The sequence below is a fragment of the Sus scrofa genome, chromosome 2, assembly GCF_000003025.6.
Source record: "Sus scrofa isolate TJ Tabasco breed Duroc chromosome 2, Sscrofa11.1, whole genome shotgun sequence".
In the NCBI taxonomy this organism is placed as follows: Eukaryota; Metazoa; Chordata; class Mammalia; order Artiodactyla; family Suidae; genus Sus; species Sus scrofa.
In genome coordinates, this window is record NC_010444.4 from 69,621,191 (window position 1) to 69,640,063 (window position 18,873).

At 51.3% G+C, this 18,873-nt stretch overlaps 1 protein-coding gene across 4 annotated transcripts in view; it reads left to right on the forward strand.

Annotated features, from left to right (window-relative positions):
* The window catches only part of CARM1 (coactivator associated arginine methyltransferase 1), a 42,742-nt gene that overhangs the window by 19,070 nt on the left and 4,799 nt on the right, over positions 1-18,873 (forward strand). For all 4 annotated transcript variants that reach the window (XM_021083821.1, XM_021083822.1, XM_021083823.1 and 1 more), the window contains exons 2-8: positions 7,233-7,358; positions 9,625-9,731; positions 10,605-10,709; positions 11,897-12,007; positions 12,249-12,426; positions 14,472-14,562; positions 14,735-14,816. In XM_021083821.1, coding sequence (XP_020939480.1) covers positions 7,233-7,358; positions 9,625-9,731; positions 10,605-10,709; positions 11,897-12,007; positions 12,249-12,426; positions 14,472-14,562; positions 14,735-14,816 — 800 coding nt within the window. The remainder of the gene's footprint in view (positions 1-7,232; positions 7,359-9,624; positions 9,732-10,604; positions 10,710-11,896; positions 12,008-12,248; positions 12,427-14,471; positions 14,563-14,734; positions 14,817-18,873) is intronic.

Below are 18,873 nucleotides of genomic sequence, written 5' to 3' on the forward strand. Positions count from 1 at the left end.
CCCAACATCCCCATTCTCCCTGCTGGGCCCCTGCTCCTGAGTGTGTCCCCTGCTCTCAATACCACACTGCACATTTCTGATTACCAAGTGTTGGGGGGGGGGCGGTGTTCCCACACACAAAGCATTTCTTAAGCATCAGCTGGGTGTCCTGCATTTTAGCCCAGTTTTGACACCATCTGCCTGGAGGAAGCGTCAGATCCCAAAGGTTGAGGCTGGGACCGTGAGTCCATTCATGCCATTGCCAGGCTTATAATAAGGTTTTATTGGCACAAAGCCATGCCCCTTAACGTATGGTGTGTGGCGGTGAATCACAGGCCTGAAAAGCTGAAAATATTTACTGCCTGGTCTTTCACAGATAAAGTTGGCTGCTGCTTGTTCTAGGAGGCATGGAGAAGGGGTATACACACTCTGTGCCGGAACACAGATCCTGGAGCCAGCAGGCTGGGCCATTTGCTGTGTGACCTTCAGTGAGCTACATAACCTCTCTGAGCCAGTGGGGTTATAAGGGTGCTTTGAGGGGTCCATGGAAAACACAGGAACAGAACCTGGCACCTCAGCAGTTGTAACTCGCAGTCTGACAGCCCAGCCCCTTCTGGGTCTCAGCAGGATGTGCGTGTGGGCCGAAACTTAGTATTTGTGACATGGATACTTGGGGGCCTTGCTCCGAGGGAGCAAGATGGATGGGGTGGTTTTCATACCCTCCTCCACCCCCGTGCACCCCAATTGCTGCATTCCCCTTGTAGGTAGTTGTTCCTGGCCATCTGGCCCATGGTCCCCTGGCCCCAGAGCCTGGGCAGTACTGACTTTGCCATGTGGGAGGTGGGAGGCCAGCCCAGGGCATCAGGCTGGGCCCAGGAACAGGGCGGACATGTTTGTGGTGGCCAGGGCATGGCTAACACTCCATGTGCCAAGGGCCTTTGCCTCGCGCTCCCCTGTTCAGAGCCCGTCTGCAGTGAGCCTCTGACAAGCAGCCGGCCCAGGCGGCAGGCCTACCCATCCATTGCTATCGGGGAGGGAAACACAGCTCTGCCTGACCTGGGTGGGCTGAAACCCAGCATAGTCCCCAGGCCCGCAGCCCCCTTTGTGGTCATCCCCAGTTAGATTGTCAGGGCAGCCTGCTAGCCCATCTCCCGCTCCCTGTCCCCTATCTCTCTGGGCTGCATGCAGGCAGCCCCTGAGTACGCCAGCCGATGTGACAAGGGTGGTACTTTCTGGGTTGGTTTCTGGAGGCAGGACAGAGATGGGTTCTGCCTCTTTACTGGTGCACCCACTGAAGAGCTAAATAAAGGCGGGGAGGGGGAATGGTGCCAGCCTTCCAGTCTGCCAGGAGGTTTCCTGATAGATGGGGCTGTGCCACTGCTGGGTCCAGGCCCTGTGGGCTCCAGACCCCTTTCCTGGGGAACCAGGAGGCAGGCTGTGCTCTGCCTGGTCACAGGTGAGCCTGAGCTCCATGAATGGTGTCTACTGGCAGGGATAGGCCAGCACCACCATCTCTGTCCATTCCCTGAGGGCCTCTCCATGTGAAAGGAGGGGAGAGGGGAAGGCCTGTGTGTGTGTGTGTGTCTGTGTGTGGAGGTGCACTGCCTGCTCACTGGGGGACTGGGACTCTGAGTGTGGCCCTGGGGAGGGAAGGGCTGATGAATGCAGCTCCTCAACTGCCATTCCCAGAGCTTGGACTTTTCCTGAGGCTTTTCAGAGAGGTAGGAGCCTGGTCCAGCTTTTGTTTGTTTTTCAGATATTTACCGAGCTCTCCTGTGTGTTATAGGGACTGGGCTGTGGGTGTATAGCTGTGACATATAAAAAATGCTGGCTCCAGGAGTTCCCGTTGTGGCTCAGCGGTAATGAACCCAACTAGTATCCATGAGGATGCAGGTTCAGTCCCCGGCCTCACTCTGTGGGTTAAGGATCCAGCATTGCTGTCGCTGTGGTGTAGGTTGGCAGCTGTAGCTCTGATTCATCCCTAGCTTGGGAACTTCCATAGGCCGTGGGTGTGGCCCTAAAAAAAAAAAAAAAAAAAGCTAGCTCCTTGGGCTTTGATTGTCCCGTGATGGGACAGCCCAGGTTGCCCTTAGCCCTGGCTTCCCTGGCCCAAGCCTCTGGATGCAGCCAAGCTGTGCTTGGCCCCAGGTCCTTGTGGTTGCCTGCTTGGCGCCAGGTTGCAGGGGGTGCCTAGGGCAACTGGTCAGGTTGCCAGGCTGCTTTGTAAACAGGCCCTCCCTGGTCTGCTCACCACCACGCAGGAGCAGCTGACAGATCGACTTTTATTTCCTGCCTCAGGAGTGGGCATGGGTACCACGTCAAGGCATTGGGCCCCTTGGCGGTGCTGCATAGCTGTGAGCCTGGGGCTGACCTGCCAGTCCTTCCTGTCAGAAGGATGCCTGTGTCCTGCTTCCCCTGATCCCCAGGAGGTGACATCTGGCTCCTGAGTTGTGAGGTCATCTGGCAAAAACCCTCCTCCAGGCTGTGGTCCAGGCTTAGGGCTCAGACTAAACAAGGGGAGAGCAAGGGACCCAGCCCACACCCACAGGCCCTTCATGTCCAGATTCACCCATTGGGAATGTTTTTCTTTTTGTGTGGAGATAAAAATTCAGGAGTTCTCATTGTGGCGCGGTGGTTAATGAACCTTACTGGCATCCATGAGGACGTGGGTTCGATCCCTGGCCTCACTCAGTGGGTTGAGGATCCAGCGTTGCCGTGAACTGTGGTGTAGGTCACAGACAAATCTTGGCTCCCATGTTGCTGTGGCCAGCAGCTATAGCTCCAATTTGACCCCTAGCCTGAAAGCCTCCATATGCCATGGGTGCAGCCCTAAAAAAGACAAAATACAAAAAAAAAAAAAAAAAAAAAATTCACATAACATAAAACAATTCAGTGGCATTTAGTACACTCACAGTATCAGGTTATCAGCACCTTTATTTCCAAAACATTTTCATCATCTGAAAAGGAAACTTTGTATCCATTAAGTCACCGTTCCTCATTCTCCCCTCTTCAGCCCCTGGCAACTACCTATTTGCTTTCTCTCTCTGGATTTACTGATTCTAGATATTCCATATAAATGGGATCATAAACCTGTCACCTTTTGTGTCTGGGTTCTTTCACTCAGCATAATGTTTCTGCGGCTCATCCCCATGGTAGCAGGTGTCAGGACTTCATTTCTTTTTATGGCTGAATAATATTCCATTATATGGATGACCGCATTTCATCTATACAGTCATCAGTCGATGGACATCTGAGTTGTTTCTACTTTTTGGCTGTTGTGAATGGCAACACTGAGTATTTGCATACAAGTATTCATTTGAATACCTGCTTTCAATCCTTTTGGGTATATACCAAGGAGTGGGATTGCTGAGTCAAATGGTAATTCTGCGTTTAACTTTTTGAAGAACCGCTGAACTGTTTTCCACAGAGGCTGTACCATTTTAGGTTCCCACCAGTCAGGGTATGAGGGTTTCAATTTCTCGCTAACACTTGTTATTTCCTCTTTTTCTGTTTTAAATTATAGCCATCCTGCTGGGTGTGCACTGGTATCTAATTGTGGTTTTGAGTTACCTGTCCCTAATGACTAATGATTAAAAGGTGAGGACCTTTTCACTTGCTAGCCATTTGTATGTCTTAGGGGAAACAGCTCAAGTCTTGCCTTTTGTTTGAATTGGGTTATGTTAAGAGTGTTTTATATCTTTTCGACAATAGATCCTTATCAGGTGTAGGATTTGTAAATATTTTCTCCTATTCTGTAGGTTGTCTTTTCACTTAAAAAAATTAGTTTGGCTGAGCCCATAGCATGTAGAAGTTCCAAGGCCAGGGATGGAACCTGTGCCACAGCAGCAACCCAAGCTACAGCAGTGAGAACACCAGGTCCTTAATCTGCTAGGCCACCAGGGAACTCCTCTTCATTTTTTTGATACTGTCCTTTGATAAAAAGTTTATAATTTTTTTTTCTAATTTATTTTTTATTAAAAAGTTGTATAGCAGTGGGAACTATAGTCACTTATGATGGAGCATGATAATGGGAGAAAAAAGAATGTATACATGTATGTGTGATTGGGTCACCTTGTTGTACAGTAGAAAATTGACAACACTATAAACCAGCTATAATGGAAAAAATGAAAATCATTTTAATTCTACACACACACAAAAGAATCAATTGGGACTTTCCGTTGTAGCTCAGTGGTAACAAACCTGACTAGTATCCATGAGGACTCTGCTTTGATCCCTGTCTTCATTCAGGAGTTCTGTTGTGGTGCAGCAGAAACGAATCTGACTAGTATCTGTAAGGATGTGGTTTCGATCCCTGGCCCTGCTCAGTGGGTTAAGGATCTGGCATTGCCGTGAGCTGTGGTGTAGGTTGCAGACGAAGCTTGGATCCAGTGTTGCTGTGGCTGTGGTATAGGTTAGTAGCTGCAGCTCAGATTTGACCCCTAGCCTGGGAACTTCCATATGTCATGGGTACAGCCCAAAAAAGACACCCCCCCCACAAAAAAATCAAGTGACAGAGTTCCTGCTGTGGCGAAGTGGGTTAATGATCCAGCTCGTCTCTGTGAAAGCACGGGTTAGAATCCCCAGTCTAGTGTAGTGGATTAAAGCATCCAACGTTGCTGCACCTGTGGTGTAGGTCACAGCTCCAGCTTGAATTTGAACCGCAGCCCAGGAACATCCATAGGCTACTGGGATGGCCAAACAAGGACCAAAAAGAACCAATTGACTGTAAATGTAGGGTTTATTCTGGACTCCAGTTCTGTTGATCTATATGTCTCTCCGTTTGCCAGTACTATTCTGCTTTGGTTACTGTATCTTTGAAATAAGTTTTGAAATCGGGCATTTGAGTCTTCCAATTTTGTTCTTTTTCAAGATTATTTTGGTTATTATGGGGCAATTGGAAACACTTTGCCATATTTGTCCTCTTGCTTTTCTCTATAACTGTATTTTGTTGCTTACTTGACGAGGCAGTCAAATGCAAGTTGTAGACATCACAGGAATTTACTTCCAGACGTATCTTTTATTTTTTTATTTTTTTTTTGTCTTTTTGTCTTTTGTCTGTTGTTGTTGTTGCTATTTCTTGGGCCGCTCCCACGGCATATGGAGATTCCCAGGCTAGGGGTTGAATCGGAGCTGTAGCCACCGGCCTATGCCAGAGCCACAGCAACGCGGGATCCGAGCCGCGTCTGCAACCTACACCACAGCTCAGGCAACGCCGGATCGTTAACCCACTGAGCAAGGGCAGGGACCGAACCCGCAACCTCATGGTTCCTAGTCGGATTCGTTAACCACTGCGCCACGACAGGAACTCCCCAGACGTATCTTTTAATGATAAGGGCATTCTACAGAATAATGCTCTTGTCACATCTAGATCATTTAAAATTATGGCTCCTGCGGTCCACACACTTCCCCAGTTGTCCTTTATAGCTGGACCACACCTCGTATTTGATCATCAAGGCTCTTTAGTCTCCTTTACTCTGGAATAGTTTCCAGCAATTTAGGTTTTTCCTGAGGCAACCAGGGAGGCTGTCTTGGACTGCCCCTGATCTGGTACAGTTGTCCCCTTCTAATGGGACCAGGGTGTCCATCCCACTGTCCGACATCCAGGCCACAGTGTTGGGTTGGTCTGTCTCCTGGTGATGTTGGCCAAGGTGGGGCGCCCTGTGCTGGTTGAGAGAATGCAGTAACAATAGTGGTGGCGGGCTCGGGGATGCAGTGCTTCTCTCCATATGTGTGTGGTGGGCCCTTCGCCTGTCCCACCATTAGTTCTGCTTGACAGATGAGAAAACTGAGGGCTCTGCCCTGCCCTCATGATACTGAGTAGCACAGGTGGGGCATGAACACAGGCTGTCCAGCTTCAGTGGCCACACACAATACATGCAAGAAGGAAAGGGCTCAGCTGGAGGAAGCAGAATGGAGATTCCTTTCTTGAGCCACACCCAACCATCTACTGTCTCATTCACACATGTGTGCACACACGTATATAAGCACATACTGTGCACTCATGGCCACTTCTTCTCTCTGGATCATCAGCCTGACCAACCCTGGTGACCATCCAGGCCTCGGGTGAGTGGTCTCCAGGTGCTGAGAGGGCAAAGTGAGGAAGAGAAATCAAATGTCTCCTGTCCCAGAGGGAAAATCTGAGTGAGGAGGAGATGCAGGAAAACTGGGGGAGGCATCCACTGACAAAGGTGCAGAGTGTATACCTCTGGTCTGATGTGACCGCCGCTCATGACTGCTGTCCCTTGGTCCCTTCAGCAGTTTGAAATCATCTTTCTATACTAAGACATTGCCTTTCTGCTTTTATTTTCAAATTTCAAAGATTACTTTTGAAAGGAGTTCCCTGGTGGTGCAGTGGATTAAGGATCTGGCACTGTCGCTGCTGTGGCTCGGATCACTGCTATGGCACATGTTCATTCCTTGGCCCATGAATTTCCGCATGCTTTAGGCCAGACCAAAACAAAATAAAACCTTGAAAAAAAGTAAAAATTGTGGGGAAAAAAAGATTACTTTTGAAATCCACTGGGGTTTCTTTTTCTTTTCTTTTTTCTTTCTTTTTTTTTTTTTTTTGGCTGCACCTGCAGTATGTGGAAGTTCCTGGGCCAGGGATCGAACTTGCACCACAGCAGTGACAACGCCAGATCCTTAGCCTATATGGCACCAGAGAACTCCATCCACCAGGATTTGTTTCTCACCCTCCACCCAGCCCTGCTCAGCTCTGAAGACTGATGATACCCCCATGTGTCACAAAAGGGCCAGTGACTGAAGGCCTGACTCCTTCAGCTGGGCCTGGGGTGCCCTGCTGGGTTCCTGTGAACCCTCAGTCCCCACCAGACTTGCCCTTTTCTCATGTGTCTTCCTACCTCACTGCCCACTGAGCAGCATGGGGTCTGGTACCAGGAGGTGCTGGTGAGGGGTCATCCTGGCAGAGGTGTCCCCTGGACCTCACAGTGCTGGGCAACTGCCCTCCCCGCCCCAGTCCTGGTCGCCCTGCGGACAGCTGTCCTCTCCCACTGGACAGGCTGTGTACCTCCCCCCACAGATGTGATTGGCCATCACCTTGTCCTCAGCATGGGTTGGGCAGGCATGGTACGGGGCAGTGCTTCTGCGGGGTATGGCACTCTGGAAGCATCTAGGAAGTTGTGAGGAGGGACGGGGAGTTTGGCGGGACAGGACTTGAACAAAGGCAGCCAGTGGGGAGCCTGACCAGGCTGGCCAGGACCTGTCGGCTCACAGCTTCCTTCCTGCTCCTGCAGATGAAGACGTCTGTGTGTTCAAGTGCTCAGTGTCCCGGGAGACAGAGTGTAGCCGTGTGGGCAAGCAGTCCTTCATCATCACCCTCGGCTGCAACAGCGTCCTCATCCAGTTTGCCACACCCAGCGGTACGTGTCCTACCTGTCCCAGCAGCACAAGGAGTGCCCAGAGTGGGGGTGTGGAGGGGGGTTGGAGCCTGGTTAAATCCTGACCCAGGAAATGCCCCACGGACATCAGAAATCATATTCCGTGAAGAAATAAGTCCATGATAGGAATATGTTCTTGCTGTGTGGACACTGCCCCAGACCCTGCCAGCCCTTCTGGGACCTCCCGGGCTTGGCTTATATATCCCCTCCTCTGAGAGGCCTGGCCTGACCTTCCAGCTGAGGCCCAGCCCTCCCACAGCAGTGGAGGGGACAGGATGAGGTCTCCAGGTTGGTGGAGGCTTTGTTCGGAGCATGGAGGAAACACTGAAGGAGCTAAGCAGATGCAGCTGGGGGACACATGAGGCTCCTGAGCGGGGCTTGGGAAGCCACAGGGAGGAGCTGCCAGTGGTTCAGGGCAGGCGCGCGCGCGCGCGCGTGCGTGTGTGCGTGTGTGTGTGTGTGTGTGTGTGTGTGTGTGTGTCCAGGCCAACTGCAGAGCCAAAGAGAGACTGCCTGCCCCCAGCTCCCCCAGAGCTCTCTTACCTGTCCCAGCACCCCGACGGAGGGAGGCTACTCCCATAGCCCAGACACTCAGGACTGCTCGCCCTGGTGTGGCCTCGCTGCAGAGCTGGGAGAAAGCAGCCAGTTGACTGACTGCCTCCCACCAGAAGCATTCTTACGCTCTAAGCTCCGGTTCTTTCTTCTTTTTTTTTAAATGGCCGCACCTGAGACATAGGGAAGTTCCTAGGCCAGGGAGCAAATCTGCAGCTGTGACTTATGCTACAGCTGTGGCTGCGCCAGATCCTTAACCCACTGTACCAGGCCGAGATCAAACCTGTGCCTCACCAGTGACCTGAGCTGCTGCAGAGACAAGGCCAGGTCCTTAACCCACTGTGCTGTGCAGGAATTCCCCAGGTTCCTTCTTTATGTACATAATTAATCCCAGTTCAATGTTTAAAAAAAGAAGTTACAGAAACACCACCAGAGTTGTCATTAAGAGTTGATGTAGATCCCTCTAGTCTTTTTCTGCTCTGTGAATGTTTATAGTCTAATTTTTTCCCCTTTCAATCCTATCCTTTTTTTTTAAGTTGTGGTCAAATTTACATAACAAAAATGTTACCATGTTATAACCCTTTTTGAGTATACATTTCTATATTCACCAGCTCCAGAATGTTTTCATCTTCCCAAACTGTACATTTTAAGATACTGCCTTTTAATTGTGTTAAAATACACAACATAAAATTTATCATCAACCATTTTTAAGTGTATGGCTTCCAAGTGTATTAAAGCAAATTCAGGAGTTCCCGCCGTGGCGCAGCAGTTGATGAATCCGACTAGGAACCATGAGGTTGTGGGTTCCATTCCTGGTCTTGCTCAGTGGGTTGACGATCCGGCGTTGCCGTGAGCTGTGGTGTAGATTGCAGACACAGCTCAGATCCCACGTTGCTGTGGCTGTGGTGTAGGCCGGCGGCTACAGCTCCGATTAGACTCCTAGCCTGGGAACCGCCATATGCCGCAGGAGCGGCCCAAGAGATGGCAAAAAGACCAAAAAAAAAACAAAAAAATATTCACATTGCTGTGCAGTTGTCACCACCATCTATCTTCAGGACTTTTTCGTCTTCCAAAACTGAAACTCTGTCCCCATTAAATACTGACTCCCCCTCCCCCTGACACCCACCACCTGTCTGTCTGCGTGATTTTGTTTTACTTTCTTTCTTGACACACAACGTGGTGGTCGTCATTCTGTGTTAATAAATTTACTTCATTTGCGTGTAGCATCTGGTCCTACAGACCCCTGGTGACTGGTTCCCTGACAGGCTTCTCTGTGTCCTCTGGGGTCCATCTGGTCCACTCTTAAGGGACATCGGGGTGGCGTCCCTATGTCCACTTGTCACCCGCAGATACTGCCATGAGCTGTGGGTGGACTTAATGGTCATTCACTGCAGTGAAGCCCAGAGGTTTGACGCCCGGGTCATCCTTTGAAGGCTTTGGCCAAGCCGCCCTTCAGCGAAGCAGTGCCGGGACCCACCCCCACCAGCACTCCTCTGTGTGCATGACCCTGCCCTCTCCTCTGTCAGACACCAAGTGGCAGATCTGGCTTCTCCTCTTCCTTAAGCTTCAACATTTTAGGGGGGAGGATTTTCGAGTCACCGGTGCTCAAGGTGGAAAAGTTAGGGTCTGCACGTAGATGGAACCCCCCACCCTCACCCCTGACATGGCCACGCATGACCTGGCTTCCCCCTTCCAGATTTCTGTTCCTTCTATAACATCCTGAAAACCTGCCGGGGCCACACCCTGGAGCGGTCCGTGTTCAGCGAGCGCACGGAGGAGTCCTCTGCTGTGCAGTATTTCCAGGTGGGTACGCACGGCCCGGGCCAAGCTGCCACCCCCGGTGGCCCCCGGAGGCTGCGCGGCACAGGGCAGTTCCGCCTGTCCTGGCTCTGCCCCTTACTCTCTTGGGCAGGCTTTCTCCACCGCTGGGCCTCAGTTTCCTCATCTGTGAAACAGATGTGAGTGCCTGCCTAGGAGGGTTGCTAGAAGGATTTGAGTGCAGGTGAAGCTCAGGTCCACAGGCATTTTGAGTAATGGTAGCACAGTTACAGTGTCCGGGACATGCAGGGCATGCCAGGCACTGGTCCAAGCGCTTTGATACGTACGGAAGCTCTTGAACCCTCCCAAAAACTCTAGGAGGTAAGTGCTATTGTTGTCCCCATTTTACAGATGAGAAAACTGAGGCTCAGAGAGGTTAAGTGACTTGCTCCAAGTCACACAGCTATTATGCAACAGAGCCAAGATGGGAAGCCAGGTCTGCCTGATGCCAAAGCCTGTGCCCCTGCCCAGGTGCCACGCTGCCTCCTGATCGCCTGTTGTCTTACAGAGAGACCCTGCAGCACCTCACCAGCCTGGCGCTCTGAGTTCTAGGGTTCTGTTCAATCTGCTCCTCTACTTCTCTGGGGCCCCCAAGATGGGGCAGGTGGCCCTTGATCCCAGAACCCCGCCTGTGTCATCTCTTGAGTTCTCCTGGGTGGCTTCCAGGTCCAGGCGTCATCCAGCTTGTGTCCTTTGGCCACGGTGAAGTGGTGGTGTTCCTCCTGGGGGCTGTCTCTAGCTTCCTACTCTGTGTCCTGGAGCCACTGGCCGCAGAGCTGAGGGGGTGCGCCTTCCCCAGGGAGATCTCGGCCGTCTCTCCGACGCGTGCCCTGTGCCATTGGCATGTCTCTGTTCCAGTTTTATGGCTACCTGTCCCAGCAGCAGAACATGATGCAGGACTACGTGCGGACGGGCACCTACCAGCGCGCCATCCTACAGAACCACACGGACTTCAAGGACAAGGTGAGTGGGCCGACACGGGTCTGCCCTGCCTCCTTCCTCCCTCTCCCTCGGGCTGCGCGCCTGCCTCGCTGCCTCCTTTTTTTTTTTTTTCCTTTGCTTGTTGATTTCATTTTTAATTTTTTGGATTACAAAAGCAAACTCTTTTTGTAGAAGCCTGGTGTGTCTAAGATGGGCATGAGGGAGTTCCCATTGTGGCACAGCAGAAACGAACCTGAGTAGTACCCATGAGGATGCGGGTTCATTACTTGGCCTCAATCAGTGGGTTAAGGATCTGGCATTGCCATGAGCTGTGGTGTGGGCTGGTAGCTGTAGCTTCAATTGGACCCCTAGCCTGGGAACCTCCAAATGCTGCAGGTGCGGCCCTAAAAAGAATAAAAAAAAAAAAGGTCCAGTGTGTGTTGGAGTTCCCACTGCGGTGCAATGGGATCAATGGCTTGGATGCTCCTGAAAGCCTGTGCTGGGGCCCGGCAGCCTGGAGAGGGTGCCCGGCCGGTCCGAGGGTGGGCAGTCCACCTTCCCCAGTGGAGCAGCTGACTGCTTTCCCAGGAAGGGGCCAAGGGTCAGCATGCAGCCACGAGACACCACCATCAGCACCTGCAGCCCACTTCTACCCTGCAGTGGCTGCAGAGGCTCTGGAACACCTCTGGGCTGCTGTGCTGGCTTCTGGGGAGGACCAGGGATCCGGAGGCCTGTGCGCCACAGCACTCGGCTGAGTAGGAGCTTTCCCTGGGGCTCCTCCAGGTGGTGGGGTGCCCTGTGGGGCCTGCGGTCAAGGCTGCTCACCTCCTGCCCACAGTGTAGGCCTGGCCATTCAGCCCTGAGTCTCAAGGGTCGTCCTGGGGTGTTTGGAGTTGTCCTTACCCAGTGAGCGCTCACTCCCACGTGCTGTGTAGACAGCCTATACCATCCCTCCTTGAATCAGGTCTGAGAGCATGTACTGGTCTTAGCATCCTAGCTGTCCTCAGAAGCCCCGTTCTCACCCCTTTGGATCCAAACCTCAGACTCCCATGTACCCAGGTGGATTTCAGAGAGCAGCCTTGGGGGCAGCTGGCCGTGTTGAGGAGAGCAGGCTGCAGGGCTGGAGCAGGCCTGGAGCTGGGGCTGCAGGGTGTGAGCACCCATGACACTTGTGTTACAGTCCCCATCACTTCACAGCCATCTTGTTCTCACCACCCCTTCTCCCTCAGATCGTTTTAGACGTTGGCTGTGGCTCTGGGATCCTGTCATTTTTTGCTGCCCAAGCTGGAGCGAGGAAGATCTACGCGGTGGAGGCCAGCACCATGGCCCAGCATGCCGAGGTCAGTGGCCCGCTGGGTCCCTACCTATCCTCGCCCTCCCGCTCTGTGCCTGCTCCAGCCTGGGAAGCCTGCCCTGCTGGGAGCCCCCAGGGACCCCTGAATCCAGGGGAACCTGGAATGTCTTTCTCTGCTTTGGTCTCTTTTCCCTCCAACTGAGTGCTTTGCAGGGAGAGGGTCTTGCTGGGCCTGAGGTGGTCACCCATTAGGTTCAGGAGTGACGCCTGTGGTTGCCCACCCTCAGGTCCTGGTGAAGAGTAACAACCTCACCGACCGCATTGTGGTCATCCCCGGGAAGGTGGAGGAGGTGTCCCTCCCCGAGCAGGTGGACATCATCATCTCTGAGCCCATGGGCTACATGCTCTTCAATGAACGCATGCTCGAGAGCTACCTCCACGCCAAGAAGTACCTGAGGCCTGGTGGTAAGTGTCCCGGGGTGTCTCCCCGGGGGCCCCTTTGGAGAGCCTGGGGTTCGAACGCCATCTGGGCCTTCACCCCTGTTACCTGCCCTCACCCGACCCCAGGGGGCTGCACCCCCCAAACGATGCCACACAGTCCCCTGCTTGGCTCTCTCCGGCATGGTTCAGAGGGGCACTCCTCTGCCCATGGAGAGCCTGTGGGCTTCTCTGCTGCCTGATGCCCAGTGGGGAACAGTGTACAGCGGGGTGCAGTCAGGGCACGAGGTGTTCTGTGGTGGGCACCTTCCCCAAGGAGCTGACCTTCCATCCCCATTCCTCACGGTGTAGGCCTCACCCTCAGCCTGACAGGCCCTGCCCTCCTCCCAACCGGGGAGGCAGAGTGGGGGTTACTGTGTGTTGGGGCTCCTGTCAGTGTCATTGTACCGGCCTATCTATGCTCCTGGGTCATTGGGTCACTGTTCACACCTGCCCATTTGTGTCACTGGGGGTCTGGTCTGTGTGTGGCCCTGAACATCTGCTGACAAGTCCATTTCTCTGCTCAGGTCTGTGCATCTGAGTGTTTCTGTATAGGAAGGGGTGTGTGTGAGTGAGAGAGAGAGAGAGGATGACACCAGCCAGGGCAGAGCACAGTGTGTGTGTGTGTGTGTGTGAGAGAGAGAGAGAGAGAGGATGACACCAGCCAGGGCAGAGCACTGTGTGTGTGTGTGTGTGTGTGAGCACTGTGTGTGTGTGTGAGAGAGAGAGAGAGAGAGGATGACACCAGCCAGGGCAGAGCACAGGAAGCCAGTGCACTTGTGGCTCCCTGGAGGGCAGGGCATGAATTGTTCTATGGGGAAGGACCTGCCTCAGGCTCCGCTGTCCTGCGTCCTGGTGTGTGGGGAGCCAGGCCTCCTGGAGGCTTGTCCTCGTCCTGCTTTCTTCTGGGTCTGCCCTGTTGGTGGACAAAGCTAGCTGGGGTGGTGGTGAGGGTGAGGTAGGTGGGCCGCCGTGGTCCCTGTGGAGTGCGATGCTCCTCCTTATGGGACATAAGGAGAGACGGGGTCAGGCTCTGGTGGGCAGCCACAAACTCCACCCCACTTGTCAAGCAGCCTGCCCTGGATGAGGCCTGGGGCCGGTCCCCCCGTCCCACAACCCGTGTAGATGTGGCTTCCTTCCATCTCAAGAAGCTCTTTAGGGGGATGAAAGGAAACACTCCCCCCTGCTGCACAACTTCAGGTGCCTTCAAGGTTGGGGGCACTTTCCCCTGATGCTCCAGGGGGCTGGCAGTCTCCTGCTGGGCAGGCAGGTGGCTGGTGGCCTCTTGGCCAGTGAGCACCTCCCCTTCCCCACCCCAGCGGCTGCAGCTGAAAGGAGGCTTGAGAAGGCAGATTCCTAGCGCCTCAGGACCCCATCCCTTGGATAGAAGGAGGGAGGGAGGCTCACATCTGGAGGCCAGGGAACTTGAGGCCCCAGACTCTCTGAGGCAGGTGGGCCCTCCTGAGCCCTGGCTCTCTTGGTCGCTGGTTCTGATTCATCAGTCTGATCCTTGAGTCATATGGATGGAGGACCCTGCCCCCCACTTCCCATTTCAGGCCACGCCAGTGGCCCACCCTGCCTGCCAGAGCCTGGGCAGTCCTGTGGTGGGAATTCAGCTGAGTCCCTTGATGGCATAGCCTGGGACTCACCCTCGCTGTGTCCAGAGCACTTTGCTTCGCTTTCCTTGCTGCATGCCTGTGGGTGACAGTACAGGGTCCCTGGAGGCCTGGCTGCACCCCAGGCACTTCATACTTACCCTGAGGCTCTGGCAGAGGCCCTCCTGTCTCCCAGCCCCTGTAATGTAAAGGGCAGGCCCTCCTGCCTCCCTGCTGACTGTCTAGGTTTAGTGCGAGGGGGTGTGGCCCCTGGCAGAGTAGGCACTCAGTACCTCTGGATTGCATGAATGAGTGCATCCATTAAATGAGATGCCAGGAAGACCCAGAATTGGGGTCCTAGGACCCTGTGGAGGCTCTGCCAGGCCCTGTTAGATGTCCCACCCTGACGCCAGCACCTGTCCCTTCCTCTCCTCCCAGGAAACATGTTTCCCACCATTGGCGATGTCCACCTCGCACCCTTCACTGACGAACAGCTCTACATGGAGCAGTTCACCAAGGCCAACTTCTGGTGAGTCTGCGCCTAGGTGTCCTGCCTGCTGGGGGATGGCCCCACCTCTCTCTTACTCATCCTCAGGAGGACCAAAAAGACGTGGGGTGGGGGGTGGAAAGGAGAATGCAGGCTGCCCCACTGGTCTCCTGCTGCTGGTGACCTTGCCCTGGGGGGTGGGGGCTTTCTGCAGGTACCAGCCATCCTTTCATGGAGTGGACCTGTCAGCCCTCCGAGGCGCCGCGGTGGACGAGTATTTCCGGCAGCCTGTGGTGGTGAGTGGGGGCACCCAGGGCACTGCTGCAGTTAGCACTGGCATGGCCCTCCTCTGGGGTGACACTACAGGGCATGGGCTTTCCTGTCAGGCTGTATACAAACTGTGCAGCCCTGTCAGGCTGTATACAAACTGTGCAGCGCTAGGGAAGCCACTGCTGCACCCTGAACTCTCTGGGCTCCTCCATGAGGCTCTCACACAGGGGTGTTGGGAATAAAGTGGCAACACATGTAGATTGCTCAGCACATGTAAGCATGTAATGCATGTGAACTTTTATTAGATGAATTGATCCTTGGCGAATTAATTGTTGAAATTTTTGAACTGATATGTAGACCCATGGTTCAAAAATCAAAAAAGTAGGAGTTCTCCTGTGGCGTAGCAAGTTAGGATCCAGCATTATCACTGCAGTGGTTTGGGTTGCTGCTGTGGCTCAGGTTCTATCCATATACTGTGGGTGTGGCCAAAAAAAAAGAAAAAGGAAAAAGGAAAAAAAAATCAAAAGTATAAAAGTGGTGTTCCTGTTGTGGCTGAGTAGGTTAAGAACCTGACTAGTATCCATGAGGACGCAGGTTTGATCCCTGGCCTCACTCAGTGGGTTAAGGATCCAGTGTTGCTGTGATCTGTGGTGTAGGTTGCAGATTTGGCCCAGATCCTGCATTGCTGTAGCTGTGGTGTAGGCCAGAAGCTGCAGCTCCAATTCAAACCCTAGCCTGGGAACTTCCACATGCCATACATGTAGCCCTAAAAAGCAAAAAAAAAAAAAAGGTATTGAAAAGGTTTCTGTCTCCAGCCACACAGTTCTCCTTCCTATAGGCCAACAGTTTTTGTTGTATATCTTTCCAGAACTTTTATACCTAAATGTGCACATACAAATACTTATATATTAAACCTTTAATAAATCTTTGATATATATATAATGTATACATTAAACCTACATTTTAATATATATATTTTAAGCCTTTTCTCCTCTCAGAATAATAGGATAATCAATATATTGTTGCCTTACTTTCTCTGTGTTCAGAGAACATAGCTGTATAATTTCAGTCCTTTGAAATTTGAGAGTTGCTTTACGCCAAAAATGTGGTCTCTCGGTTTTTGTTCCATGTGCACTTGAGAAAAATGTATACTAATCATTTGTTGAGTACATTGTTAGAGTAATGTCAATAAGGTCACATTTATTAATCAATATCGGTCAAGTCTGCTCTATCTCTAGAAATTTCTTGATCTGCTTTTCCTACTGATTGTAGATTTATTTTTCCATTTAGTTTTGATAGTTTTTGCCATATTTATTTATTTATTTATTTATTTATTGTCTTTTGTCCTTTTTAGGGCCGCACACATGGCATATGGAGGTTCCCAAGCTCTAGGGGTCTAATTGGAGCTGTAGCCGATGGCCTACACCACAGTCATAGCAATGCTGGATCCTCAACCCACTGAGCGAGGCCAGGGATTGAACTCGCAACCTCATGGTTCCTAGTCAGACTCGTTTCTCCTGCACCACTACAGGAACTCCTTGCCTTATATTTTTTGACATGACTGTTATTACGAGCATACAGGTTGAGGGTTCTTTTCATCTTCCTCTTGAATTGATCCTTTTCCCACACAGCAAGCATGCCACACAGTGGCAAAATCCAAGAGGAAGATAAAAATAACCCTAAACCTGTATTACTCTTTTTGGAGTCTCTCTTTATCTCTAGTAGTACTTGCCTTAAAGTCTCTTTTTTCCTGATAATAGTTTAGCTACTCTGGCTTTCTTTGGCTAATCTTTGTATAGTATGTATTTTTTCTATCCTTCTACTTTCAACCCTTTTATGACCTTATTGTTTAAGGTTTGTCTCATGTAAGCAGCATATTATATATGGGTTTTGTTTTACAATCAGATTGATTTTTTGGTCTTTTGAAAAATCATTTTAGGAGTTCCTGTCGTGGCTCAGTGGAAATGAATCTCACTAGCATCCTTGAGGACGCAGGTTCATCCCTGGCCTCTTTCAGTGGGTTAAGAATCCAGTGTTACCTACTGTGGTGTAGGTCGCAGACCCAGCTTGTAGCCCCCCCTGGCTATGGCTGTGGTATAGGCCAGCGGCTACAGCTCCAATTCAACCCCTAGCCTGGGAACCTCCATATGCTGTGGGTGTGGCCCTAAAAAGAAAAAAAAATTATGACCATTACCCACAGTATATGGATATTTCGGGGCCAGGGATTGAATCCGAGCCACAGCTGCGTTCAGAAATGCTGGATCCTTTAAACCTGTGCCTGGCTGGGGCTCTGACCCATGCCTCTGCAGTGACGCCAGCCACTACAATTGGATTCTTAACCCACTGAGCCACACCAGGAACTCCCATTTTGCTTTTTTTATATTTTTAGGGCCACACTCACAGTATACAGAATTTCCCAGGCTAGGGCTCGATTTAGAACTGTAGCCGCTGTGCCACAGCAACATAGGATCCGAGCTGCATCTGTGACCCACACCACAACTCATGGCAACACCAGATCCTTAACCTACTGAGCAAGGCCAGGAATCAAACCTGAGTCCTCATGTTTCTGCTACACCATGACAGGAACTTCTGCTTATTTTCTATTTCAGTTCTCTGTGAAATTTTTTCACCTTTTTTCTTAAACATTAGTAAGTCTCTTAATTACTTTTAGTATCTGATTAGTGGCAAGTGTATTTCTGTTCATTATTCTTTTGGGTTTTGGTTCTCTGGTCTTGTCTCTTGGTATGCCTGGTCATTCAATGCCAGAATGAAAAATCATAGATGCTCTGGATGATGTTTTTCCCCAAGGATTTGTTTTTCTTCAGACTCTGAGCCATAAGGACAGATCACCTTGGTCCCATGAAGTATTTGAGATACTTAGGGCCTGCTTTTCAGACACTACTTGGTTGGTATATTTCCTGGCTTCCCTGTAAGGTAGCAGTGTTCAAACATTTTGGTCTCAGGACTCCTATACAATCTTAAAAATGTAAGCTCCCGGAGTTCCCGTTGTGGCTCAGTGGTTAACGAATCTGACTAGGAACCATGAGGTTGCGGGTTCGATCCCTGGTCTCGCTCAGTGGGTGAAGGATCCGGCGTTGCTGTGAGCTGTGGTGTAGGTCGCAGATGCGGCTCAGATCCTGCGTGGCTGTGGCTGTGGCTGTGGTCGGTGGCTACAGCTCCGATTAGACCCCTAGCCTGGGAACATCCATATGCTGCGGGAGCGGCCCTAGAAAAGACCAAAAAAAAAAAAAAAAAGCTCCCAAAGAACTTTCGTTAATGTGTGTTTTATCAATTTGATATATCATCAGTATCTATTGGTATTAAAAACTAAACCCAAGAAGTTTTTAAATATACACTTACTAGTTAATTTATTTATTTTTGTCTTTTTTTGCCATTTCTTGGGCAGCTTCCGCAGCATATGGAGGTTCCCAGGCTAGGGGTCTAATTGGAGCTGTAGCTGCCAGCCTATGCCAGAGCCACAGCAACGCAGGATCCGAGCCACGTCTGCAACCTACACCACAGCTCATGGCAATGCTGGATCGTTAACCCACTGAGCAAGGCCGGGGACCGAACCCTCAACCTCATGGTACCTAGTTGGATTCGTTAATCACTGCACCACGATGGGAACTCCTTTTTTTTTTTTTTTTTTTTTTTGGTCTTACTAGTTAATTTAAAGGTAATAAACCTATTACATATTAATAGCATTTAAGAAAAACTATTTTCCAAAACTTTTCAGCAAGAATAGCATCATTTTTTTTTTTTTTTTTTTTGCTGTTTCTTGGGCCGCTCCCGCGGCATATGGAGATTCCCAGGCTAGGGGTCTAATCGGAGCTGTAGCCACCGGCCTACACCAGAGCCACAGCAACACGGGATCCGAACCGTGTCTGCAACCTACACCACAGCTCATGGCAACGCCGGATCGTTAACTCACTGAGCAAGGGCAGGGACCGAACCTGCAACCTCATGGTTCCTAGTCGGATTCGTTAACCACTGCGCCACGTCGGGAACTCCAAGAATAGCATCATTTTTATTTGGGATATTTCTTCATGTCTGGCTTCATAGAATACAGTTGGATTCTGCTTC